Source organism: Ornithorhynchus anatinus, chromosome 5 (assembly GCF_004115215.2).
Source record: "Ornithorhynchus anatinus isolate Pmale09 chromosome 5, mOrnAna1.pri.v4, whole genome shotgun sequence".
Classification (NCBI taxonomy): Eukaryota; Metazoa; Chordata; class Mammalia; order Monotremata; family Ornithorhynchidae; genus Ornithorhynchus; species Ornithorhynchus anatinus.
The window spans coordinates 16,763,511-16,790,291 of record NC_041732.1 but is presented as its reverse complement, the minus strand read 5'-3'; the positions used below and the strand labels follow the sequence as shown (position 1 = coordinate 16,790,291).

Below are 26,781 nucleotides of genomic sequence, written 5' to 3'. Positions count from 1 at the left end.
GGAGTCTCAGGCCAGCTGGGTTATGGGGGTGGTCCGCAGGGGTCCTGGGTGGGCTGGGCCACGGTTTGGGGCATGGGGGTCCACGGTGGTTTTGGGTAGGCTGGGTTATAGGGGGCTTATGGAGATCTTGGGCAAGCTGGGCCATGGTTTGAGATAGGTGAAGGGGGCTTTGGGGGTCCTGGGCAGCCTGGGTCATCATTTGGATCAAGGGGAACCATGGGGGTCGCAGGCGGGCTCGGCCATGGTTTGGGATAGGGGGCCCATTGTGCTCTCGGGTGGGTTGGGCCATGGGTGGGGTCATGGTGGGGGTATGGGGATACCGAGGAGGCTGGACTATGAGGGGCCCATGGGGGTCTCGGACAGGCTGGCCTTTGGGGTCACCTTGAACTTCTGTAGGGCATCCTGGTGTGTCAGCCCAAACATGGACTCTCCATTCAGCTCCAGGACCTCATCTCCTGCTCAGACAAAGGCACAGAAGCCAGAGAGGGAGGTCAGCCCTCCTCTGGTCATTTGGACCCAGCTGACCTCCAGGGGGTCAGTCACCTTGGCCAGTGTGGCATGGGACGGGGCTCACATCGGCACAAGTTCAAACAGAGCCTGGGGTGGGGCCTGTAAGCTCTTTGTGGGCAGGGAATGTGTCTGTATATTGTTCTATTGGACTTTCCCAAATGCTTAGTACAGTGCTCTGCACACAGTAAGTGCTCAATATGTTCAACTGAATGAATGAATGAATATTCCTTTGAAGCTGAGAAAGATAGCTTCAGAGAGAGAGGCAAATGCAAAAGCAGAAAATCCCATAAGCAAAGTCAATCAATCTGTGATATTTATTGAGCACTTACTGCTTTAAGTGCTTTTGAGACTACAATCCAAGAGAATTAGCAGTCACATTTCCTGCCCATAATTCATTCACTCAATCATATTTATTGAGCCCTTACTGTATGCAGGGCACTGTACTAAGCACTTGGGACAGTACAATACAACAATAAACAGACATATTCCCTGTCCACAGTCTAGAGGAGGGGAGACAGATATTAAAATGAATAATTACATGATAGATATGGACGAAAGTGCTGTGGGGCTGGGAGGGGGAAGAACAAAGGGAGCAAGTCAGGGTGAAGCAAAAAGGAGTGGGAGAAGAAGAAAGCCAGGGGGCTTAATAAGGGAAGGCCTCTAGGAGGAGATGTGCCTTCAGTAAAGCTTTGAACGGGGGTGGGTGGGGAGGAGAGGAACTGTCTGTTGGATTTGAGGAGGGAGGGCGTTCCAGGACAGAGGCAGGACACGGGCGAGGGGTGGACGGCGAGATAAGTGAGATCGAGATGGTGGTGGACCCAGGTGAAGCCAGGTGGACCAGCAGTGGCCCCATCAGAGCCCCTCACTTCCATTGCCAGCCTGGCCACGGTCCATTGACCAGTTCGCCATCAAGGTGGTGGCGGTGGTGGATGGGGGGAGGGCGCCAGCGGGTAGATGCTGGGACAAGGAGCAGGAGGGTAGGGGAGGGTCAGAGGGGTGAACAGGATGGGGATGTCTCTTGGGCTGAATGGTCTGTCTGGCCCTGGCAAGCGGAGGAGACCTCACCTTCTTGGAGCCGGCCGTCAGCAGCTGCTGCCCCTCCAGGGAACACCGTCTTTACGTAGATGCCGATGGGCCCATACATGCTGTCCTGGCCCCCCACGATGCTGAAGCCCAGGCCCTGAGGAGAGAGACAACCAAGATGGATCCCCAGCTCTGGAGAGAGGGGAGTCATTTATAGACCTCCAACTCCAGAGACTCACCCCCCTCCTTCTTCTTCTTCAACCTCAACTTTTCGGTGAAGCGGCAATACCTTGGGTGCTTCTGCCTCGCCACAGAATGGGAGGGATATGTGTGTGTGTGTGTGTGTGTGTGTGTGTGTGTGGTGACTGGAGTTCAACTGGAGTTAGGAGAAGCAGCGTGGCTCAGTGGAAAGAGCACAGGCTTTGGAGTCAGAGGTCATGGGTTTGAATCCCGGCTCTGCCACTTGTCAGCTGTGTGACTGTGGGCAAGTCACTTAACTTCTCTGGGCCTCAGTTACCTCATCTGTAAAATGGGGATGAAGACTGTGAGCCCCACGTGGGACAACCTGATTCCCCTGTGTCTACCCCAGCGCTTAGAACAGTGCTCTGCACATAGTAAGCGCTTAACAAATACCACCATTACCTCCAGCTCTGGGGAGAGGGGAGACAATCACGGACACATCTAGCCCTGGGTAGAGGGGGAGACATCAATGGACCATGAATGCTGGCCTGGGCCCCCAAGGTGCTGAACCCCATTTCTGAGGGGAGAGAGGAGGCTGTGGTCATAGTTAGGGGGGTGGACCGCAACACCACTCCACCCCTCTTCTATTCTACTACCTCCTCGCCTAGTACCAGAGACTCACCCCCCTCCTTCTTCTTCTTCAACCTCAACGTTTCGGTGAAGCGGCAATACCTTGGGTGCTTCTGCCTCGCCACAGAATGGGAGGGATATGTGTGTGTGTGTGTGTGTGTGTGTGTGTGTGTGGTGACTGGAGTTCAACACTCACTCACTGGAGATTTGGCTTATCTGGATGGCTGTAAAGGTCGAATTTTAAACTGGAAATCCCTTTCCAGGTCACAGATCTGCAGGGGATAGGGTACTACGACTGGGAGAAAGGATGGAAATGAGCCTATGTGAGAGAGCGAGAGAGAGAGAGTGTGTGTGTGTGTTTGTGTGTGTGTGTGTGTGTGTGTTTGAGGGTCAAGGTTAGAACAGTACTCTCCATATAGGAAGCACTCAATAAATACTACTGATTGATTTATCGACTGAGGGCGATTGAGCGCGATTGTGTGTCAATGTAGGCAAATATGAGTGTGTGCCTGTGTGTATGCAAATAACTGTGGTAACTGTTAAGTGCTTACTATGTGCCAGACACTGTACTAAATGCTGGGGTAGATACAAGCAAATCGGGTTGGACACAGTCCCTGTCCCACATGTGGCTCAGTCTTAATCCCCATTTTTCATGTGAGGGAACTGAGGCCCAGAGAAGTAAAGTGACCTTGCCCAAAGTCACCCAGCAGACAAGTGGTGGAGCAGGGATTAGAACCCAGGTGCTTCTGACTCCCAGGTCCGGACTGTAGCCACTAAGCCATGCTGAGAGTGATTGTGTGTCAATATAGGCAAATATGAGTGTGTGTCTGTGTGTATGCAAATGTGAGAAAATTTGCATGTGGATATGAATGAGGGCATAAATCAGTTAAAAGTATTTATTGAGCTCTTACTGTGTGCAGAGCACTGTACTAAGCACTTGCAAGTGTACAATAGAACAGAGTTGGTAGACATGTTACCTGTCCACAATGAGCTTATAGTCTAGCGGGGGAGACAGGCAGTAATATCAATAAATTACAGATGTGAAAGTGAGTGCTGGAGGGTTGAGGGAGGGGTGAATAAAGGGTGTAAATTCAAATGTAAGGACGATGCAGAAGGGAGTTGAAGAAGAGAAAATGAGGGTTTAGTCAGGGAAGACTGCTTGGTGCTTTCAATAAGGCTTGTGGTGCATCTATGTGCATTTAGGGGTGGGGCATAAGTGGCGTAGTGGATAGAGTCAGAGGTTATGGGTTCTAATCCCATCTCCACCATTTGTTTGCTGTGTGACTTTGGGCAAGTCACTTCACTTCTCTGGGCCCCAGTTACCTCATCTGTAAAATGGGGATTGAAACTCTGAGCTCCATGTGGGACAGGGACAATGTCTAACCTGATTTGCTCGTATTCACCCCAGAGCTTAGTACAAGGCCTGGCATATAGTAAGTGCTTAACAAGTACCATAAAACAAAAATCAAACAAACATGAGGAGGGGAACAGGGATGGAACAGGCCCTGTTGGGGAAGGAGGAGAGAGGGGAGGTCTCTGTGGAGGTGACATGAAGGGAGACAGGTGGGAGATGGGACCATCTCTGCCTCCCTCTCTAGCCTATAAGCTCACTGAGGGCAGGGAATGTGTCTGTTGATTGTTCTATTGTACTCTCCCAAGTGCTTAGTACAGTGCTTTGCACACAGTAAGTGCTCAATAAATACAATCATTCATTCATTCAATCGTATTTACTGAGCACTTACTGTGTGCAGAGCACTGTACTAAGCACTTGGAAGGTACATTTTGGCAACAGATAGAGACAATCTCTGCCCAACAATGGGCTCACAGTCTAAAAGGGGGAGACAGACAGCAAAACTAAACAAATAGGCATCAATACCATCAAAATAGATAAATAGAATCATAGCTGTATACACCATTAATAAAATGGAGTAATGAATAATATATACAAATATGCACAAATGCTGGGGAGGAAGGGGGTAGAGTGGAGGGAGGGAGTGGGGGAATGGGGAGAGGAGGAGGGGCAGAGGAAAAGGGAGGGCTCAGTTTGGGAAGACCTCCTGGAGGAGGTGAGCTCTCAGGAGGGCTTTGAAGAGGGGAAGAGAGTTAGTTTGGAGGACGTGAGAAGGGATGGCATTCCAGGTCAGCAGTGGGACGTGGGCCAGGGGTCGATGGTGGGACAGGTGAGAACGAGGCACAGTGAGGAGGTGAGAAGCAGGGGAGCGGAGTGTACAGGTTGGGCTGAAGAAGGAGAGAAGGGAGGTGAAGTAGGAGGGGGCAAGAGTGAAGCCAAGACTGAGAAGTTTTTGCTTCATGCAAAGGTTGATAGGCAACCACTGGAGGTTTTTGAGGAGCAGGGTGACATGCCCAAAACGTTTCTGTAGAAAGATAATCCAGGTAGCAGAATGAAGAATAGACTGAAGCGGGGAGAGACATGAAGATCAGAGAGGAGACTGATACAATAATCCAGTCGGGATATTATGAGAGATAGTACCAGAAAGGCAGCAGTTTGGATGGAGAGGAAAGGGCAGATCTTGGAGATGTTGTGAAGGTGAGACCAGAGGGTTTTGGTGATGGATTGGATGTGTGGGGTGAATGAGAGAGCAGAGTCAAGGATGACTCCAAGGTTGCGGGCCTGTGAGACAGAAAGGATGGTAGTGCCATCCACAGTGATGGGGAAGTCAGGGAGAGGACAGGGTTCGGGAGGGAGGTTAAGGAGCTCAGTTTTGGACGTGCTGAGTTTTAGGTGGCAGGAGGACATCCTGGTGGAGATGTCCTGAAGGCAGGAGATATGAGCCTGAAGGGAGGGAGAGAGAACAGGGGAGGAGATGTAGATTTGGGAGTCATCTGAGTAGAGATGATAGTTGAAGCCATGAGAGCGAATGAGTTCACCAAGGGAGTGAGTATAGATGGAGAACAAAAGAGGGACAAGAACTGACCCTTGAGGAACCAACCCTTAAAAGAAAGGGATGGGAGGGGGAGGGGGAGCCCAAGAAGGGGACTGAGAATGAAACAGCCAGAGAGATAAGAGGATAACCAGGAGAGGACAGAGTCCATGAAGCCAAGGTTGGATAATGTGTTGAGGAGAAGGGGATGGTCGACAGTATCGAAGGCCTCTGAGAGGTCAAGGAGGATTAAGATAGAGTAGGAGCCATTGGATTTGGCAAGAAGGAGGTCACTGGTGACCTTTGAGAGGGCAGTTTCGGTGGAGTGGAGGGGATGGAAGCCAGATTGGAGGGGATCCAAGAGAGTTGGAGTTGAAGAATTCAAGGCATCGGGTATAGACGACTCGTTCTAGGAGTTTGGAAAGGAAGAGTAGACAGGAGATAGGACGATAACTGGAAGGGGCACTGGGGTCAAGAGAGGGTTTTTTTTAGGATGGGGGAGACATGGGCATGTTTGAAGGCAGAGGAGAAGAAGGCTTTGGAGAATGAGTGGTTAAAGATGGAAGTTAAGGAGGGGAGGAGGGAAGGGTCTATAGTTTTTTATAAGATGAGCAGGAATGGGGTCCGAAACACAGGTGGAAAGGGTGGCACTTGCGAGGAAGGAGGAGATCTCCTCTGAAGATACTACTGGGAAGGATGGGAAAGTAGAGGAGAGGGTTGAGAGTGGGGGTGATGGAGAAATGATAAAAACCCCACCAGCAGCAGGGAATGTGTCTACCAACTCTTATATTGTCCTCTTCCAAGTACTTACACAGGGCTCTGCACACGGTAAGTTCTCAATAAATACAATTGACTGACTGATGCAAGACAGGGGGTGGGCTCTGCAGGTCAGGTGCTGGAAGGGGCTCTCACCTTGGCTCGACCTTTCATCAGGACGATGTTGTTGATGACGGAGGCCTGGGAACTGCTCCGAGACGGCAGGAGCTGGGCCAAGCTTGGGGAGACGGAGGGTCTGGAGGTAACCTGCAGGCGGCAGACCCCCGGCTCCCAGAACATTTGGGCAGACCCGGGGGTCGGGAGGGAGGGCAATTCGGGTTGGGCCCGGCCTCGGGGGCCCCATCCCAGATGGCAACCTTGGTAGCCATCATGATGGCCACCAGTTGAGGAAACCCTGCTCCCCTGTGGCCTAGCCTCTGGGCTGACCAAGGCCCGTGAGCTCCGGTCTGGGAGACCCCAGGCTGGACTCTGGTGGGCGTGGCCACAGGCTTCTTGACTCGATGGAAGCCCAGGGCCACCACCATGTGGGACCCCCATCAGACTAGGCCACTCCCCCGGCTTGCCCAAACATTCTGGGAGCCTGGAGTTCCAGGCACCCAGGCCCTCATGTGAAACCAATCTCATGTGGTCACTCTCCTTGTGGCTCTCCTACTAAAACCCAGCCCGCACACTTTGTTGCTCTAATGCCAACTTCTCAGTGTGCCTTGATCTCTTCTATCTTGCCGCTGACCTCTGGCTCACATCCTCTCTCTGTCCTGGAACGCCCTCCTTTCTCAAATCCAACAGACAATAGCTCCCAGTCAGTCCTGGGGTCTAGGGGTCACAGCTTCCAGCCAGCCCTGGGGGTCAGGCGTCACAGTTCCCAGTCAGTCCTGGGGGCCAGGGGTCATAGCTTCCAGTCAGTCCTGGGGGCCAGGAGTCACAGTTTCCAGTAGGTCCTGGGGGTCAAGCATCACAGATTCCAGCCAGTCCTGGGGGCCAGGGGTCATAGCACCCAGCCGGACCTGGAGGCCAAGGGTCACAGCTTCCAGTCAGCCCTGGGGACCTGAGGTCATAGCTCCCAATTGGTCCTGAGGGTCAAGGGTCATTGCATCCAGTCAGTTCTGGGGGCCAGAGGTCATAGTAGTCAGTCATCCCCAGGGGCCAGGGGTCACAGCTTCAAATCAGCCCTGGCAGTTGCTCACCTGAGTCTCTCCTGAGCAGTCGAACTGCTGGGACCAGGCCTTCCTGGGCCGTCCACAGCCAGGGCTCAGGGGCCGTGCCTCGGGGTCACCATGCTCTCCGATCCAGCAGGAGTCGAAGCCTAAATGAGTAAATTAGAGAGATGCTCATGAACAAGACGACTCTTCCTTGGACTGCTCGATAGCAGAGCAAGCCGAACTTGTCCGTCATATTATTTTTTCGGCTTTTTAATGTTATTTGTCAATGAATCAGTCGATCTGCAGTATTTATTGAGCACTTACTTTGTACTAAGTGCGCTTAGGAGAGCACAGCAGAATTAGCAGACATGTTCCCTGCCCATAAAGAATTTACACATAGCAAGCACTTAACCAGTACCAAAGGGAAAAAAACAACAACACTAGCCATGTAGATAAGCACCAACCCAGAGGCAGTTGGGACTGATGAAGCCGCCAGGAATATTGCAGGGAGGGGTCAAGGTGGGGAGGATAATGATAATGATAACTGTGGTATTTGTTAAGCACTTACTATGTGCCAGGCACTGTATTAAGTGCTGAGAAGCAGCATGGCACAGTGGATAGAGCACAGGCCTGGGAGTCTGAAGGTGGCGGGTTCTAATTCCATCTCTGCCACTTGTCTGCTGTGTGACCTTGGGAAAGTCATCCACTTCTCTGTGTCTCAGTTACCTCATTTGAAAAATGGGAAATGAGACTGTGAGCCCTTTGTGGGATAGGGACCGTGTCCAATCCAATGTGATTGGCTTGTATACACCTCAGTGCTCAGTACAGTGCCTGGTACAAAGTAAAAGCTTTACAAATACTACAGTTATTATTATTATTATTACAAGCAAGTCAGGTTGGACACAGGGACTTACAGTCTTAATCTCCATTTTACAGATGAGGTTACTGAGGCACAGAGAAGTGAAGTGACTTGCTCAAGGCCACACAGCAGACAAGTGGTGGAGCTGAGATTAGAACCCTTGACCTTTTGACTCCCAGGTCCGTGCTCTATCCACTCCACCACACTGTTTCTCCTTCCCTAAGTCCTCATTTTCTTTTCTCCCGCTCCCTTCTGCATTGTTCCCTTTATTCACCCCAGGCCCATGGCACTTATGTCTGTATTCATAATATATTTCTATTAATGTCTGTCTCCTACTCTAGACTGTAAGCTCAATGTGGGTAGGGAATGTGTCTGCCAACTCTGTTATATCATCTTCTCTCAAACGCTTAGTACAGTGCTCTGCACATGGTGAGCGCTCAATAAATACAATTGATTGATTGATAAAGAAGCAGTCCTCCAGGCAATCCTGAGAACTCAGAGGTAATATCCTGCCACCAGAGTCACTGCCTTCCTGTGCCTGGGTCTTTAAGCATGGGCAATGTCTCCAAGCCACTGGCCTCTGGAGTGCGGAGGGTGGGAGATGAAAAGGCTCTGGATTTTCACCTTGCTTGATATCAAGTTGCCTGGGATGGCAAAATCAGGAATAAACTCAAGCCAAAGTATTCACTGAGCACTTATTGTGTGCAGAGCACTGTACTAAGGACTTGGGAGAGTACAATAGAACAATCCTACAGACAAGCGGATGAATTAGTGGAAATTCTCTCCAAAATAGAGAAGCAGATAGATAGAGCATGGGGCTGGAAGTCAGAACGTCTTGGGTTCTCATACGGGATCCACCACTTCTCTGCTGCGTGAGCTTGGGAGAGTCACTTTCACTTCTCTGGGCCTCAATTACCTCTTCTGTCAAATGGAAATTAAGACCGTGAGCTCCATGTGGGGCAGGGACTGTGTCCATCCTGCTTATCTTGTTTCTACCCCAGCTCTTAGAACAGTACTTGGCTCTTATTAAGAGATTAACAAATGCCATTGAAAGAGGAAGATTTCTTTCTTGGTGGAACCTAATTCACAGTTAAGGCACTCCAAGAGAGTGTCCTCCCCGATCCCTCCCTCTGTCATCCGGGACTAGCTTGTCTGGGGTTCAGTCACTCTCAGTCAGTCAATTATATTTACTGAGCACATACTCTACACAGCACTGTACTAAATTCTTGGGAGAGTACGATATAACAACATAACAGACACATTCCCTGCCCACAGTGAGTTTACAGTCTGGAGAGGGAGATGGACATTTATATAAATTTAAAAAATTACAGATATGTACATAAGTGCTGTGGGGCTGGGAAGGGGGATGAATAGAGTGAGGAAGTCAGGGAGACGCAGAAGGGAGTGGGAGAAGAGGAAAGGAGTGCTCAATCAGGGAAGGCCTGTTGGAGGAGATGGGCTTTCAATAAGACTTTGAAAAGTGGGAGAGTAATTGTCTTTCGGATATGAAGAGGGAGGGCGTTCCAGGCCAGAGGCAGGTCATGGGTGATAGGTTAGTGGCGAGATAGATGAGATCTAAGGAAAATGTCTATCAACTCTTTCATAATGTACTTTCCCCAGTGCTTAGTGTAGTGCTCTACACATAGTAAGTGCTCCCAGGTCTGGCTGTGGGAGGAAGGTCGTTTGGTGGTGCTCCCTGCCCATGTGGGACAGGGGCTGTGTCCAACCTGATGACCTCATTTCTATCCCAGGGCTTAAAACAGTAGGCAGTGTGGCCTAAGGGATAGAGCATGGGCCTGGGAGTCAGAAGGACCTGGCTTCTAATCCCTGCTCTGCCACCTGTCTGCTGAGTGACCTCAGGTGAGTCACTTTTCTTAGCCTCAGTTACCTTACCCGTAAAATGGGGAATAAGAATGCGAGCCCCATGTGGGACAAGGACTGTGTCCAACCTGATGAACTTGTATCTGTCTCAGGGCTTACAACAGTGCTTGGCACATAGTAAGTGTTTAGCAAGTACCATAATTATAATTAGTAGTAGTTATAAAGGCGTAATCATCATTGTCATGGCAAAGACAGCTTGCAGAAAGGACTTACTGGCAGAGTCAGTCTGGGGCCTTAGGCAGGCAGGTCTCCGTGGTGGAAGACTGTTCCCGGTTGATTCCAGATCCTTGGGCTTTTCCAAAGAAGCAGCTGACATGGTTTCCTGAAAAAAGCCCCACAGCACCTCAAGAGAAACACTGTGGCCTAGGGCCTGGAAGTCAGAAGGACCTGGATTCTCATCCCAGCTCCGTCACTTGTCTACTGGGTGACCTTGGCACGTGACTTCACTTCTCTGGACCTCAGTTCCCTCATCTGCAAAATGGGGATTGAGATCGTGAGCCCCATGCGGGACAGGGACTGTGTCCAACCTGATTAGCTTGCAACTACTTCAGGGTTTAGAAAAGTGCCTGACAGAATAGCTCTTAACAAATGCCATAATTATTATTATCATTATTACCTGAACTGCTGGTGCGGGCACCAGTGTTTTGGAAGAATGGCGGGGAAATCTAGGGGCTTCAGCTTTGGCATCACCAGCCACAGAGGTCAAATGGAACTGGAGTTAGGGGTGGGGCTAAGGGTTCTGGGCCAGGAAATGGGAGTGAGAGCTGAGACTATGGGCTGTGCACCCGGGGCTAGTGGCCCTGGGCCAGGAGATGTTGACCAAAGGGCAGGGGAAGGAGCTGAGGCCACTTAGTGATAATTAATATTAATTAGTAATAATATTTTAAAATTACAGTAATTCCAGCTACATTAAGAAGCAGTATGGCCTAGTGAAAAAACCATGGGCCTGGGAGTCAAAGGACATGAGTTCTAATCCTTGCCCACTACATGCCTGCTGTGTGACGTTAGGCAAGTCGCTTTGCTTCTCTGAGCCTCAGTTACCTCATTCATTCATTCAATAGTATTTATTGAGCACTTACTATGTGCAGAGCACTGTACTAAGCGCTTGGAATGTACAGTTCGGCACTAGAGAGAGACAATCCCTGCCCAATGACGGGTTTACAGTATAATCTGTAAAATGGGGACAAAAACTGTGAGCCTCTTGTGGGACCTGATTAGCTTGTATCTACCCTAGCGCTTAGAACAATGCTTGGCACATAGTAAGGGCTTAACAAATACCATTGTTATTAATAGTGGTATTAGTAGTAGTATTTGCTAAACACAGCATAACAAGCAGTGTTACAAGCTAATCAGTTTAGACACAGTCCCTGTCCCTCCTGGGGCTCACAGTCTTCATCTCCATTTTACAGATGAGGTGACTGAGGTTCGGAGAAGTGAAGTGACTCGTCCAAGGTAACACAGGCTGTGCTGCTTCACTGCACTTGGTAAGGTAGGCTCTTGGGAAGTATAACATAAAGAAATGACACAGCCCCTGCCCACCAGGAATTTATACTCTAATGGCAGAGGTAGGGGAGGTAGACAAACATAAAAATGTTTACACCTAGAGTGGTCAAAACAAATGAGTACCCATTTATACATGAATGTGAAGGAGAATGTAAATAAATTCTGAAGTGATAGAGCTGACTGAAGAATGATATGGGTCAAGACAAGGGAAAATAAATCAGGGAAATCTTGTTGGAGGAAGTGGAATTTTAGGAGAGATTTGCACGTGGGAAATTGAATGTCTGTCGGATTTAGTAGGGGAGGGAGTTCCAGGACAGGGAACAAATGGCATGAGGGGAAAAAGTTAAGAGGGAAATACAGTTAGAAAGGTATACATTTTGGAGAAGTAGCTTGGCCTAAGTGGCTAGAGCCTGGGTCTGGGAGTCAGAAGGATCTGGGTTCTAATTCGGGCTCTGCCACTTGTCTGCTGTGTGACTTTGGGCAAGTCACTTCACTTCTCAGGGCCTCAGTTACCTAATCTGTTACCTCATCTGAAAAATGGGGATTAAGGCTGCGAGCCCTCTTTGCGACAGGGACTGAGTCCAACCTTTCATTCATTCATTCAATAATATTTATTGAGCGCTTACTATGTGCAGAGCACTGTACTAAGCGCTTGGAATGAACAAGTCAGCAACAGATAGAGACAGTCCCTGCCGTTTGACGGGCTTACAGTCTAATCGGGAGAGACAGACAGATGAGAACGATGGCAATAAACAGAGTCAAGGGGAAGAACATCTCGTAAAAAAAGAGCAACTAAATAGAATCAAGGCGATGTACATTTCATTAACAAAATAAATAGGGTAATGTAAATATCTACAGTTGAGCGGACGAGTACAGTGCTGAGGGGAGGGGAAGGAAGAGGGGGAGGAGCAGAGGGAGATGGGGGGAAAGAGGGTTAAGCTGCGGAGAGGTGAAGTGGGGGCGGTAACGGGAATAGAGGGAGAAGGGGAGCTCAGTCTGGGAAGGCCTCTTGGAGGAGGTGAGTTTTAAGTAGGGTTTTGAAGAGGGGAAGAGAATTAGCCTGGCGGAGGTGAGGAGGGAGAGCATTCCAGGACCGCGGGAGGACGTGGCCCAGGGGTCGACGGCGGGATAGGCGAGACCGAGGGACGGCGAGGAGGTGGGTGGCAGAGGAGCGGAGCGTGCGATGTGGGCAGTAGAAAGAGAGAAGGGAGGAGAGGCAGGAAGGGGCAAGATGATGGAGAGCCTTGAAGCCTAGAGTGAGGAGTTTTTGTTTGGAGCGGAGATCGATAGGCAACCACTGGAGGTGTTTAAGAAGGGGAGTGACGTGCCCAGAGCATTTCTGCAGGAAGATGAGCCGGGCAGCGGAGTGAAGAATAGACTGGAGCGGGGCGAGAGAGGAGGAAGAGAGATCAGAGAGAAGGCTCCTGATTAGCGTTTATCTGCCCTAGCGCTTAGTACAGTGCCGGGCACATAGTTTGTTGTTTTAATGTACTTTCCCAAGCACATACAGTATACATGCGCTTACAATATACATGAGCTTAGAGTAAGTGCTCCATAAATACAACTGAATGAATGAATAAATGAAGAACTTAACATGTGGCTTAGTAGATAGAACACAGGCCTGAGAGTCATAAGGACCTGGGTTCTAATCCTGACTCTGCCACCTAATAATAACAATTAGGGTATTTGTTCAGCGCTTACTATGTGCCAGGTGCTTAACTGTCTGCTGTCTTACCTTGGGCAATGCACTTAACTTCTCTAGGGCTCAGTTACCTAATCTATAAAATGGGGATTAAGAGTGTGAGCCCCATGTGGGACAGCAGCTGTGTCTAACCTGATTAACTCATATCTACCCCACTGCTTAGAACAGTCCTTGACACCAAGTGCTTAACAAGTTCCATAATTATTAAACACCATAAAAAGGAGGGTAACTTGGAAGGAATGAAGACAGAAAGTTGGAGAATCAATCAATGGTATTTATTGAGCGCTTACTCTATGCCGAGCACTGTACTAGGCGCTCGGGGGAGAACAATACTGTGAGCTAGCAGACGAGAGAGTTGATCGATTCTGCAGGATCCATTTGGTGGATAACCTTGAAGCCGATTATGAGGAGGATTTCTCTGACGTGAAGGGACACGGGGGTTTTGAGGAGACGAGAGATGTGGTCTAAGAAATGCCCCCGGAAATACCCCAGTCAAAACAGGTTCCCTTTTTTTCCCACTAAAAAGCCAAAGAAAATCCCCAGCCTGATTTTCTGAGGGGAAGGAAGCTTACTGGTTGGCGGCAAAAAAGGCACAACCTCTTTCAGATTCATTCCTGCGGCCTAGGGGAAAGCTGACACTCACTGAGGTTGGGCCAGGCTTGGGCCTGGAACCTGGGCAAAGGATGGAATTTGAGCAGAGTGATTCTAAACCCAGTGTCTCACAGCCCCAGCATCTCTCTTTTTTTTTAATTTGTTGAATTTGTTAAGGGCTTACTATGTGCCAGGCACTAAACTAAGCCTGGGGGGGATACAAGCCAATCAGGTTGGACACAGCCCCGACCCACACAGCGCTAACAGTCTTCATCTGCATTTTACAGGTGAGCTGACCAAGGCCCAGGGAAATTCATTCATTCATTCATTCAATAGTATTTATTGAGCGCTTACTATGTGCAGAGCACTGTACTAAGCGCTTGGAATGTACAAATCGGTAACAAATAGAGACAGTCCCTGCCCTTTGAAGGGCTTACAGTCTAATCCAGGGAGACAGACAGACAAGAACAATAGCAGTAAATAGGATCAAGGGGGTGAACATCTCATTAAAACAATAGCAAATAAATAGAATCAAGGTGATGTGCATCTCATTAACATAATAAATAGGGTAATGAAAATATATACAGTTGAGCGGACGAGTACAGTGCTGAGGGCACGGGAAAGGAGAGGGGGAGGAGCAGAGAGAAAGGGGGGAAAAGAGGGCTTAGCTGAGGAGAGGTGAAGGGGGGGGGGGGTAGAGGGAGCAGAGGGAAAAGGGGAGCGCAGTCTGGGAAGGCCTCTTGGAGGAGGTGAGCTTTAAGTAGGGTTTTGAAGAGAGGAAGAGAATTAGTTTGGTGGAGGTGAGGAGGGAAGGCATTCCAGGACCATGGGAGGACATGGCCCAGGGGTCAATGGTGGGATAGGCGAGAACGGGGAACGGTGAGGAGGTGGGCGGCAGAGGAGCGGAGCGTGCAAGGTGGGCAGTGGAAAGAGATAATAAGGGAGGAGAGGTAGGAGGGGGCAAGGTGATGGAGAGCCTTGAAGCCTAGAGGGAAATGACTTGCTCAAGGTCACCCAACGGACATGTGACAGAGTAGCGATTAGAATTCAGGTCCTTCTGACTCTCCTGTCCGTGCTCTAGCCGCTAGGCTACAATTGGATAGAGTCCTTGAGGCTGCAGAGACACCACTGCCATATAGCCTTACCTCATCATCAATCACCCAGTTGACCGATCCCATGGCAGGCTGTATGAAAACGCCCGGCTCTTGGCTGGACAGTCGGTTGAGCGAGAGGTCACTGAGGGTCAACGGTTCCCCTCCGTCCCTGAGGGCAAGAGAGATCCTTCAGTCCCCATTGGTCGAATCCCAGCTCCCCTGCTTGCCTCCCGTGTGACCTTATATGTCACATAATTTATATTAAAAAATATTTTAACTTATATTCAGTAATAGATACAATAATAATAATTGTGGTATTTGTTAAGTGCTTACTAGGTGCCAAGCACTGTAGTAAGAGCTGGGTTGGACACAAGCAAATCAGGTTGGACACAGTCCCCATCCCAGGTGGGGCTCACAGCCTCAAACCCCAATTTACAGATGAGAAAACTGAGGCACGGAGAAGTGAAGTTGACTTCTCCAAGGTCACACAGCAGACAAGTGACACAGCTGAGGATAGAACCCATGACCTTCAGACTCCCAGGCCTGGGCTCCATCCACTATGCCATGTATGTAAAAAATTATATTAATAAATAAATAAAATATATTTCTATTATTTTATTAATGTCTGTCTCCCCCTCTAGACTGTAAGCTCATTGTGGGCAGGGAATGTGTCTGTCATATTGATATATTGTACTTCCATGTTGTGTAAAGCAGCGTGGCTCAGTGGAAAGAGCCCGGGCTGGGGAGTCACAGGTCATGGGTTCGAATCCCCGATCTGCTACTTGTCAGCTGTGTGACTGTGGACAAGTCACTTCACTTCTCTGGGCCTCAGTGACCTCATCTGTAAAATGGGGATTAACTGTGAGCCTCAAGTGGGACAACCTGATGACCCTGTATCTCCCCCAGCGCTTAGAACAGTGCTCGGCACATAGTAAACGCTTAACAAATACCAACATTATTATTATTAGTACAGTGCTCTGCACACAGTAAGCACTCAATAAATAATAATAATAATAATAATGTTGGTATTTGTTAAGCGCTTACTATGTGCCGAGCACTGTTCTAAGCGCTGGGGTAGACATAGGGGAATCAGGTTGTCCCACGTGGGGCTCACAGTCTTAATCCCCATTTTACAGATGAGGGAACTGAGGCACAGAGAAGTTAAGTGACTTGCCCACAGTCACACAGCCGACAAGTGGCAGAGCTGGGATTCGAACTCATGAGCCCTGACTCCAAAGTCCATGCTCTTTCCACTGAGCCACGCTGCTTCTCCTGAGAATAATGGGATTCTAATAAATAAATAAATTCTAATAAATAAATGGGTTTGACTGACTGATTAACTTCTCTGGGCCTCAGTTTCCTCATCTGTACAATGGGGATTTGATAGCTGTTTTCCCTCCCCCTTGGACTCCATGTATAATAATAATAATAATAATGATAATTACGATATTTGTTAAGTGCTTACTATGTGTCCAGCACTGTGCTAGGGTAGCTACAAGGTAATCAGGTTGTCCCACATGGGGCTCACAAACTTAATCCCCATTTTACAGATGAGGTAACTGAGGCACAGAGAAGTGAAGTGATTGCCCAAGGTCACACAGCAGACAAGTGGCGGAGATGGGATTAGAACCCACGTCCTCTGACTCCCTAGTCCATGCTCTTGCCACTAGGCCATGCTGTTTCTCAGGGATTGTGTCTGACCTGATGATCTTGTAACTGCACTAGCATTAAGTACAATCCTTGGCTCATAATAAGAGTTGAATAAATACTACCAATATTAATAATTATGATATTTGTTAAGAGCTTACTATGTGCCAGGCACTGTACTAAGCGCTGGAGTAGCTACAAGCAAATAAAGTTGGACACAGTCCCTGTTCCACCTGGGCCTCACAGTTTCAATCCCCATTTTACAAATAAGGGAACTGAGGCCCAGAGAAGTGAATTGAGTTGCCCTAGGTCACACAGCATGTAAGTGAAAGAGCTAGGATTAGAACCCAGGTCCTTCTGACTCCAAGGCCCGGGGTCTATCCACTATGCCATGAGGAGGATACCTCTAAAACTTTTCCCTTCTATGGTTTTTCCCTAGTCTGTGGGATATGGTTTTACCCTTCTAGTGTCGGTCACTGATTTTTTTAAATGGTATTTGTTAAGTGTTTACTGTGTGCCAGGCACTGAACTAATCGCTGGAGTAGATACAAGTTAATTGAGTTGGACACAGTCCGTGTCCCATGTGGGGCTCACAGTCTTAATCTCCATTTTACAGATGAAGTCACTGAGGCCCAGAGAAGTGAAGTGACTTGCCCAACATCACACAGCAGACAAGTGCAGCGTGGCTTAGTGGAAAGAGCGCAGGCTTGGGAGTCAGAGTTCATGAGTTCTAATCCCAGCTCTGCCACTTGTCAGCTGTGTGACTTTGGGCAAGTCACTTCACTTCTCTGGGTTTCAGTTATCTCATCTTTAAAATGGGGATTAAGACTGTGATCTCCACGTGGGACAACCTGATTACCTTGTATCTACCCCAGCGCTTAGAACGGTGCTTGACACATAGTAAGTGCTTAACAACTACCAGCATTATTATAAAGTGGCAGAATGTATCTACCCCAGTGCTTAGAATGATGCTTGACACAGAGTAAGCACTTAACAAAAACCATCATTATTATTAAGTGGCAGAGCTGCGATTAGAGAAATTGTGTGGCCTAGAGGATAGAGCCCGGGCCTGGGAGTCAGAGTACTTGGGTTCTAATCCCCGCTCCGCCACTTGTCTATTCCATCACCTTGGGCAGCTCACTTCACTCCTCTGAGCCTCAGTGACCACATAAAATGGGGATGAAGACTGTGAGTCCCATGGGGGAGGTGGACTGCGTCCAACCTGATTAGCTTGCATTTACCCCAGTGCTTAGTACAGTGCCTGGTACATGGAGCTTAAAGCATTAAAAAAAACTCAGGTTCTTCTATCTCTTAGTCTTGTGCTTTATCCAATAGGCCAGGCTGCTTCTCACGAGAAGAAGCATGGCTTAGTGGTAAGGGCCCGGCTTGAGAGTCAGAGGACGTGGGTTCTAATCCTGGCTCCGCCACTCGTCTGCTGTGTGACCTTGGGCAAGCCGCTTAACTTCTCTGAGCCTCAGTGACCTCATCTGTCAAACGGGGCTGAAGACTGTAAACCCCAAGTGGGACAACCTGATTACCTTGTATCTACCCCCTACATAGTAAGCACTTAACAAATACCATAATTATTATTATTATTGTGGACATGCATCGACTGCTTCCTCCAGGACATTAACTCCAAAGTCCTGAAACTCCCTCAGTCAATCATTTAATGGTATTTATTGAACACCTACTATGTGCAGAGCTCTGTACTAAGCATTTGGGAGAGTACAACATTAATTCATTCATTCATTAGTAATTCATTCATTCAATAGTACTTATTGAGCGCTTACTATGCACAGAGCACTGTACTCAGAGCTTGGAATGTACAAATCGGTAACAGATAGAGACAGTCCCTGTCCTAGTATTATTGAGCACTTCCTGTGTGCAGGGCACTGTAGTCAGCGTTTGGGAGAGTACAGTACAAAAATAGACACATTCCCAGCCCACAACGAGCTCCTTTAATAATGTTGGTATTTGTTAAGCACTTACTATGTGCAGAGCACTGTTCTAAGCGCTGGGGTAGACAAAGGGGAATCAGGTTGTCCCACGTGGGGCTCACAGTTTTAATCCCTATTTTACAGATGAGGTAACTGAGGCACAGAGAAGTGAAGTGACTTGCCCACAGTCACACAGCTGACAAGTGCAGAGCCGGGATTCAAACCCATGACCTCTGACTCCAAAGCCCGTGCTCTTTTCCACTGAGCCACGCTGCTTCTCTATCGGGTACTACACCCACCCAGAAATCCCTCAAGCCCACGGGGGTCCTACTCCTGCTTTGGCCGTACCTGGGAGCCATTCCTCCTCGGATCCCGTGACTTCCATCCAAGTCCCTCCGCAGGGAGGCCCAGCTGCTGGTCCTGGAACCCCTGAATTCCAGACGTCCGGTCTCAGTGGCGATGCATGACCTCCAAAGGCTATTCTCCTGAGCCAGGGAGAGGCAACAGTGCAAGAGGTAATTGTATTTTCCAAGGGCTTAGTACAGTGCTCTGCACACAGTAAGCGCTCAATAAATATGATTGAATGAATGAATAATACTGATAATTAATTATTATTGTCCTTGTTAAGCACTTACTATGTGCCAAACACTATGCTATGCTTTGGAGTAGATAAGAATAATGATTACTGTATTCATTAAGCACTTACTGGGGTGGAAAGATGCTAATTGGGTTGGACACAGTCCCTGTCCCATTTGGGGTTCACAGTCTTAATCCCCATTCTACTGATGAGGGAACTGAGGCCCAGAGAAGTGAAGCAACTTGCCCAAGGGCACACAGCAGACCCATAATAATGATAATAATAATTATGGTATTTGTTAAGCACTTGTATATGCCTGGCACTGTACTAAGCACTGGGGTGGATACAAGCAAATCGGGTTGGACACAGTCCCTGTCATCCATTCAATCATTCATTCAATCGAATTTATTGAGCACTTACTGTGTACAGAGTATAAAGAGCTTGGAAAGTACAATTCAGCAACAAAGAGAGACGATCTCTGCCCACAACAGGCTGACAGTCTGGGGGGGGGGAGACAGACATCAAATCAAGTTAACAGGCATGAGTAGCATCAATATAAATGAATAGGATTAGAGATAGACTTCAGAACAAGTAAAACAAGCTTTAAATAAATAAAATTATTGAAATGTACATATATGCAGAAGCGCTGTGAGGCATGGAGGGGGGTAGAGCAAAGGGAGTGAGTTGGGGTGAGGTGGGGGGAGGGGGAGCTGAGGAAATGGGGGGCTTAGTCTGGGAAGGTCTCATGGAGGAGGTGAGCCTTCAGTAGGGCTTTGAAGGAGGAAGTGTGATTCTTTGGCGGATGTGAGGAGGGAGGGCATTCTAAGACAGGTAGGAAGTGGGCCAGGGTCACCGGCGAGGCATGGAGAACAAGGCACAGTGAGAAGGTTAGCAACAGAGGAGCGGAGTATACGGTCTGGAATGGAGAAGGAGAGAAGGGAGGTGAGGTAGGAGGGGACAAGGTGACAGAGAGCTTTGAAGTGAAGAGTGAAGAGTGTTTGCTTTCCATGTAGGGCTCACAATCTCAATCCCCATTTTATAGATGGGGTAACTGAGACACGGAGGCCTGAAGTGATTTGCCCAAGGTGACACAGCAGACACGTGATGGAGCTGGGATTAGAACCCAGGTCCTTCTGACTCCCATGTGCCAACTGTGTCAGAATTCAGAGCCTTCAGAAATTGTCCTCATGGGGACAACTACCATTGACGTACCATGTGCACAGCACAGTACTAAGTGCTTGGGAGAGTACCAAGAGTGATAACCCACAGGAAGACTGTAAGTATTACAGATTCTAGACTGTAAGCTCATTGTGGACAGAGAACATGTCTACCAACTGTCATATTGTAATAATAATGATGGCATTTGTTAAGCACTTACTATGTGCCAGGCACTGTACTAAGCGTACTCTCCCAAATGCTTAGTATAGTGTTCTGCCCACAGTAAGCGCTCAATAAATACCATTGATTGATTGATTGATCGAACTCTACCCCTGTAGGCTGTAAATTCTTTATGAGCAGGGAATGTGTCTACCAACTCTGTTATATTGTACCCCCCCCACCAAGTGGTTAGTATAGTGCTTGGCACACAGTAAGCCGTCTGTCGATACGATTGATTAATTTGAGAGAGGGGAGACAAGCCCACGCAAATGATTTACCAATAGCAGGAGCAGGAAGGAGCAGGAGGTAGTACTGACCCGAGCAAGCTTTTGGAAAGATGAGATAGAAGAGTGGAGAGGTAAGTAAATGAACCAGGACTACCAACGATACATAAGGCCCCATTTTGGCTACCAGAGTCTACAAAAATGCTAAAAGAAGTGATCTAGACCTTCACAACCTTACTGAAAGCCCATCTCCTCCAAGAGGCCTTCCCAACTAAGCCCTTCTTTCCCCTTCTCCCACTCCCTTCTGTCGCCCTGACTCGCTCCCTTTATTCGTCCTTATGTCCACATCTTACAACAGTGCTTCGCACATAGTAAGTGCTTTACAAATACCATCATCATCATTATTATTATTATTATCTGTAATTTATTCCTATTAATGTCAGTCTCCCCTTCTAGACTGTAAGCTCGTTGTTGGCGGGGAACCTGTCTGTTCTACTGTTATGTTGTACTATCCCAAGCTCTTAGTACAGTGCTCTGCATACAGTAAGTATTTAGTAAATATGATTGATTGATTGATTCTTCAAAGCCTCAGACAGAAGCTGTGGCCCATCGAAATCCAACCTGTGCAGATCACTGACAATACCATCTCCTCCAAGAGGCCTTCCCTGACTAAGCACCCATTTCCTCTACTCTCCCCTCTTTTTAGATCCAGAGGCACTTGGATCTGTAATAATAGTAATAATAATAATGGTTTTTGTTAAAGCGCTTACTATGTGCCGAGCACTGCTCTAAGCTCTGGAGTAGATAGAAGGTAATCAGATTGTCTACGGGGGGCTCACAGTTTTAATCCCCATTTTACAGGTGAGGTAACTGAGGCACAGAGAAGTTAAGCAGTTTAAGCACTTGATAGTCACCCTACTCTCACCCTCACGGAGTATGTAGGTATACTCATTTATGTTCACATTCATAATTTATTTTCTATCCCCCGCTCTAGACCATAAGCCCCTGATGGGCAGGGAAAATGTCCACCAACTCTGTTCTATTGCACTTTCAAAAGGGCTTAATACAGTGCTCTGCACAGAGTAAGCTCTCAATAAACACCACCAACTGATTTCTGGATCTTCCACTTTGGACATGCTTCGTCTTTGCCATTAATCCCCACTTTCACATTCCCAAAAGTTCCCAATTTCCATTTTCCCAGGAATATGCCAGCCTTTAGAAAGGCAGAGTTGATTGTCTCATTAGACAACAGGGAGCAAGCTGGATTAGGGTACGGCTGGGTTGCAGTTAAGGAGGCCTCCCAGAAATAGAGAAGCAGCATGGCCTCGTGGAAAGAGCACAGGCTAGGGGATCAGAGGACCTGGGTTCGAATCCTATCTCTCCCAGTTGTTCTCTATGTGAACTTGGGAAGGTCACTCCACTTCTCTGGGTCTCAATTTCTTTAACTACAAAATAGGGATTAAATCCTACTCCCTCGTACCTAGACGGGGAGCCCTGGGTGACATAGGGACCGTGTCCAGCCTGGTAAAACTTGCATCTACCCCAGCGCTTAGTTTAGCTTTTGACATATAATAAGCGCTTAACAAATAACATTAAAAAAATTCTAATCCCTCCCGTCCTCACCATCAGCATGTCTGTTCATCATACCTGTGCACATATCCTTACACTCTGTTGCTTCCCCTACCTGTAATGTATTTACTGGATGTCTCCCCAGCTAGATAGGGATCTCTTGGAGGGCAGGGATCATATCTATCAACTCTGTTGTATTGTTACCCTTCTAAGTGCTTAGTACTTAGACCTGTGACCTGGTTTCCCCGGCTCTGCCACTTGTCTGCTGTGTGACCTTAGGCGAATCGCTTCACTTCTCTGTGCCTCAGTTACCTCATCGGTAAAATGGGGATGAAGAATGTGAGGCCAATGTGGGACAGGGACCATGTCCAAACTAATTAGCTTGTATTTACCACAGTGCTTAGAACAGCGTTTGGCACATAGCTCAACAAATACCATAAAAAGTTGGACCTTTCACTTTCTCTTTCTCCTGTCTGCTTTTCGTCTTCCTCCTACTACTCTTTCTCCTCTTCGTCCTCCTTTTCCTCCCACTCTTCCTCCTCCTTCTTTTCCCCCTGGCTGACTGCCTTCCTGTTCTTTAGTTATTCTCTTCCACCTCTGAATGGGCAGGAGGATTGAAAAGAGACAAAACTCAAGCCAGGCAATCAGTCACTTGACTCAGCTTCGGGAGTTTGGATTATCTACACCCACCCGTTACCCACCTCATCCCTGCCCCTTCCGTGTGGAAAAACGAGAGCCTGTGAGTGGACTTTTCTCTCAGAATCATCCCCTTGCAGCTTTCTGCCTTACACATTAGGGCTGGGCCTACCTTGACGAAGAGCTTCCTCTTGGGATTCCTGACAGGCTGACAAGCGGCCTCATCGTAGAGGAGAGATGGGGGGTCCCGGGAAGCTCCCGGGTTCGCGTCCAGAGATGGGGTCCGGGGTCTGGATAGAGCCCCCTCCTGGGTCTTTTGGGGGCCGGCTGACTTGTCCTCTGAGCTGGAGCTGTCTTCGCCGGTCCCAGCGTGGCAGAGGAGCAGGGAACGGGACAGGGGGCCAAGTCTACGAGGCCTCCCATCTCTGGGAGGGCCCTCTGGGGGCTCCCTGCTCCTCATCCCCCAGGCCTGGCCCCGTGGACGACGGCCCATCGCACTGGGGGAGGGGGTGGCCGTGGCTCCTGCAATGACACAGGGGCCTGGGTGGAGCAGGGGGCTGGTGGCGGGGTTCCTAGCCGCTGGGCAGTGCCAGGATGCCTGACCCTGCTGGCTCAGCCCACGGTCTTCCCGGGAACCCTGAGCCCCCCGCCCCCAGAGAAGCCCCTTCCAGAAGGCGGCATTAACACACTCCAGTGTTTCCCTCTCTCCCACACCCCGCCCTTGGCTTGGAATGCCCTCCCTCCTCATATCCAACAATCATTCTCCCCACCTCCCAAACCTTATTGAAGGCATATCTCCTCCAAGAGGCCTTCCCAGACTAAGCATCCCCCTTTCCCCTTCTCCCACTTCCTTCTGCTTCACCCCAACTTGATCCATTTATTCATCCCCCCTCCCAGCCCCATAGCACTTATGTTCATATCTTTAATTTATTTACTTATAATCGATATCTGTCTTTCCTTCTAGATGGTAAGCTCAATGTGGACAGGGAATTTGTTTATTGTTCTACTGTATTCTCGCAAGTGATTTCCGATTTGCAGTATTTACAGTGATTTGCACACAGTAGGTGCTCAATAAGTACGAGTGGCTGACTGACTGACTGAGTTCTCTGTGTCCCCCTCCAGCCGGGTCCAGTTCACCCCGAGGGGTAGGTGGCATCAACGTCCAATCACTGGCCTTTGCCAGGGAGGGGGCCCACCAGCCTGCCCCGCTCCCTTCCCGCACCCCCTAGCCCTCTCATCTTAGGGAAGTAGCGTGGTCTAGTGGATAGAGCCCTGGCCTGGGAGTCAGAAGGACCTGGATTCTAATCCCAGCTCTGCCACATGAGTGCTGTGTGACCTTGGACAAGTCGCTACAATTCTCTGGGTCTCAGTGACCTCATCTGCAAAATGGGGATTAAGACTGTGAGCCCCCATGTGGGACAGGGACAGTGTTCAAACTGATTAACTTGTATGTACCCAAGCACTTAGAAGAGTGCTTGACACATAGTAAGTGCTTAACAAATGCCATCATTATTATTATAATTATTATTTAAAAAAGCAGAGCATCATGTCCACCTGCCCCAGCACCCCCAAGCCCCCCCAGCCCTCTGCTGTTCCTCTCTCCCCTCTATCTTCTGTGCCTCTCCATTTCATTAATAATAATAATAATAGCAGTAATAATAATAATAATAATAATGGTATTTCTTAAGCACTTACTATGTGTCAAACACTGTTCTAAGCCCAGGGATAGATACAAGCTAATCAGGTTGGACACAGTCCCTATCCCACATGTGGCTCCAATTCTGTATAGAAGAGAGTAGAATTTAATTCCCCGTGGTTACAGATGAGGAAACCGAGGTCCAGAGAATAATAAAAATGATGGTATTTGTTAAGCGCTTACTACATGTCAAGCACTGTTCTAAGCTTCTGGGTAGATATAGGCTAACCAGATTGGTCACAGTCTCTGTTCCACTTGGGGCTCACAGTCTTAATCCCCATTTTCCAGATGAGGTAACCGAGGCCCAGGGAAGTGAAGTGATTTGCCCAAGGTCACATAGTAGACAAGTGGCGGAGCTGGGATTGGACCCTGGGTCATCTGCCTCCCAGCCTAGGTTCTTTCCACTCTGTGTCAAGCATCCCACTCCGCCCACAGAGAGGCAGAACAGGCGTGAGGAGGGCACAAGGCGATCCTTCATCACTCCCACTGGCTGCGGCCTCCCAGAGACTCCTGCGGGGCCCCCGGCAGCCGGAATCCACCCTGTCAGCAGCAGAGGCCCATGAAAACCTCCCACCCTCCCACAGATCCACATGCCAACTTGCCGATGGACCCATTCCTTCCCGCCACCCTCTTCTCTATTCCTCAATTCCTGTTATTCAGCCAGGCAGGGCTTCCCGCCTACAGTCTCAAGGGCCTGGAGAATATTTGCATAATTAAAGACACCACGATCACCCCTTCCCAAAACTTTCCAAAGCCCACAACCCCATCATGGCTCTCAGCCCCTCTTCTGAGGTGCCAACAGGCTGGGCAGTCAGTCCGTCAGTCAATCGTATTTGTAGAGTGCTTACCATGTGCAGAGTACTGTAATAAACTCTTCGGAGAGGACATAGAAAAACATACAGACACATCCTCTGACCATAACGAGCTTATGGGGAAGGTGTGGCCAACCCGACGGACCACCCCCACGCACATACACATACACAGTCTTCCCACTTTCAACCATTCATTCCTTCAACCATACATATTGAGCGCTTACTATGTGTGGAGCACTACTAAGCAATTGGCATGTACAATTTGGCAACAGAGACAATCCCTGCCCGACAACAGGCTCACAGTCTGGACAGGCTTCGCATCCCAGTGTGGCTAATGGTTAAAGCAAGAGCCTAACCAGCCAGTGGACCTGGCTTCTTCTGGCTTGTCTGCTGTGTGATCTTGGGCAAGTCACTTTGCTTCTCTGGGCCTCAGTGACCTCGTCTGTAAAATGGGGATGAAGGCTGTGAGCCCTCTGTCGAACATGAATTAGGTCCAATCCTAGTAGCTTGTATCTAACTCAGGGTTTAGAGTAGTGCCTGACACATGGTAAGCACTAAACAAATATTGCAATTATTATTATTATTATTATTTGCTCCTCCAAAGGCAGCTGCTCATTGTACCCCAACCTTGGCTTCTTGCCACTGACGCCTTGCTCTCATCCTCCCTCCTGCCTGAAGCTTTAGACTGTGAGCTATTGTGGTCAGGGATTGTATCTGTTTGCTGTTGTATTGTACTCTCCCAAGCACTTAGCACAGTGCTTTGCACACAGTGAGCGCTCAATAAACAAGATTGATTGAATGAATGAATGAATGATCTCTTCTGCTGTACAACTACCCCTCGTCCCCTCCCACCAACCCCCAACTCTTGCCCCTGCTGACCTGGTCACGTACTTTATTGATAAAATCGAAACCATCAAGCATGATTGCCCTCGAATCTCCTCTGCTCCTCTCTAGTTTCCTCCTCATTCTGCCCTTCTGCCCCCTCTTTTCTTCTGGTATTTGCTAAGTGCTTACTATGTGCCAGGCACTGTTCTATGCTGGGGGAGATACAAAGTAATTCATTCAATAGTATTTATTGAGCGCTTACTATGTGCAGAGCACTGTACTAAGCGCTTGGAATGTACAAGTTGGCAACAGATAGAGACAGTCCCTGCCCTTTGACGAGCCTACAGTCTAATCGGGGGAGACAGACAGACAAGAACAATGGCAATAAATAGACTATCAGATTGGGCACGTCCCCATCCCACACGGGGTTCCCAGTCTTGGTGTCAATTTTACAGACGAGGGAACAGAGGCACAGAGAAGTGAAGTGACTTGCCCAAGATCACCCAGCAGACGAGGGGCGGAGCCGGGATTAGAACCCAAGTCCTCTGATTCCCAGGCCCTCTTGGGCTCTCCCATCTTTCCCAGCAGTATCTCAAGATGAAATCTCCCTCCACCTCTCACAGTCCCCAAATTCTCTCCTTAAATCCCTCCAATCTGGCTTCCGCCCCCTTCATTCCACAGAAACCGCCCTCTCAAATGTCACCAATAAT

General features: G+C 48.7%; 1 protein-coding gene across 1 annotated transcript in view; it reads right to left on the bottom strand.

Moving 5' to 3' along the window:
* The window catches only part of IL16 (interleukin 16), an 83,268-nt gene that overhangs the window by 42,635 nt on the left and 13,852 nt on the right, over nucleotides 1-26,781 (bottom strand). Inside the window, exons 2-9 of the mRNA XM_039912283.1 lie at nucleotides 22,911-23,260; nucleotides 18,704-18,840; nucleotides 14,823-14,940; nucleotides 10,095-10,203; nucleotides 7,187-7,305; nucleotides 6,138-6,248; nucleotides 1,576-1,690; nucleotides 382-455 (exon numbers count right to left, since the gene is read on the bottom strand). Coding sequence (XP_039768217.1) covers nucleotides 382-455; nucleotides 1,576-1,690; nucleotides 6,138-6,248; nucleotides 7,187-7,305; nucleotides 10,095-10,203; nucleotides 14,823-14,940; nucleotides 18,704-18,840; nucleotides 22,911-23,260 — 1,133 coding nt within the window. The remainder of the gene's footprint in view (nucleotides 1-381; nucleotides 456-1,575; nucleotides 1,691-6,137; nucleotides 6,249-7,186; nucleotides 7,306-10,094; nucleotides 10,204-14,822; nucleotides 14,941-18,703; nucleotides 18,841-22,910; nucleotides 23,261-26,781) is intronic.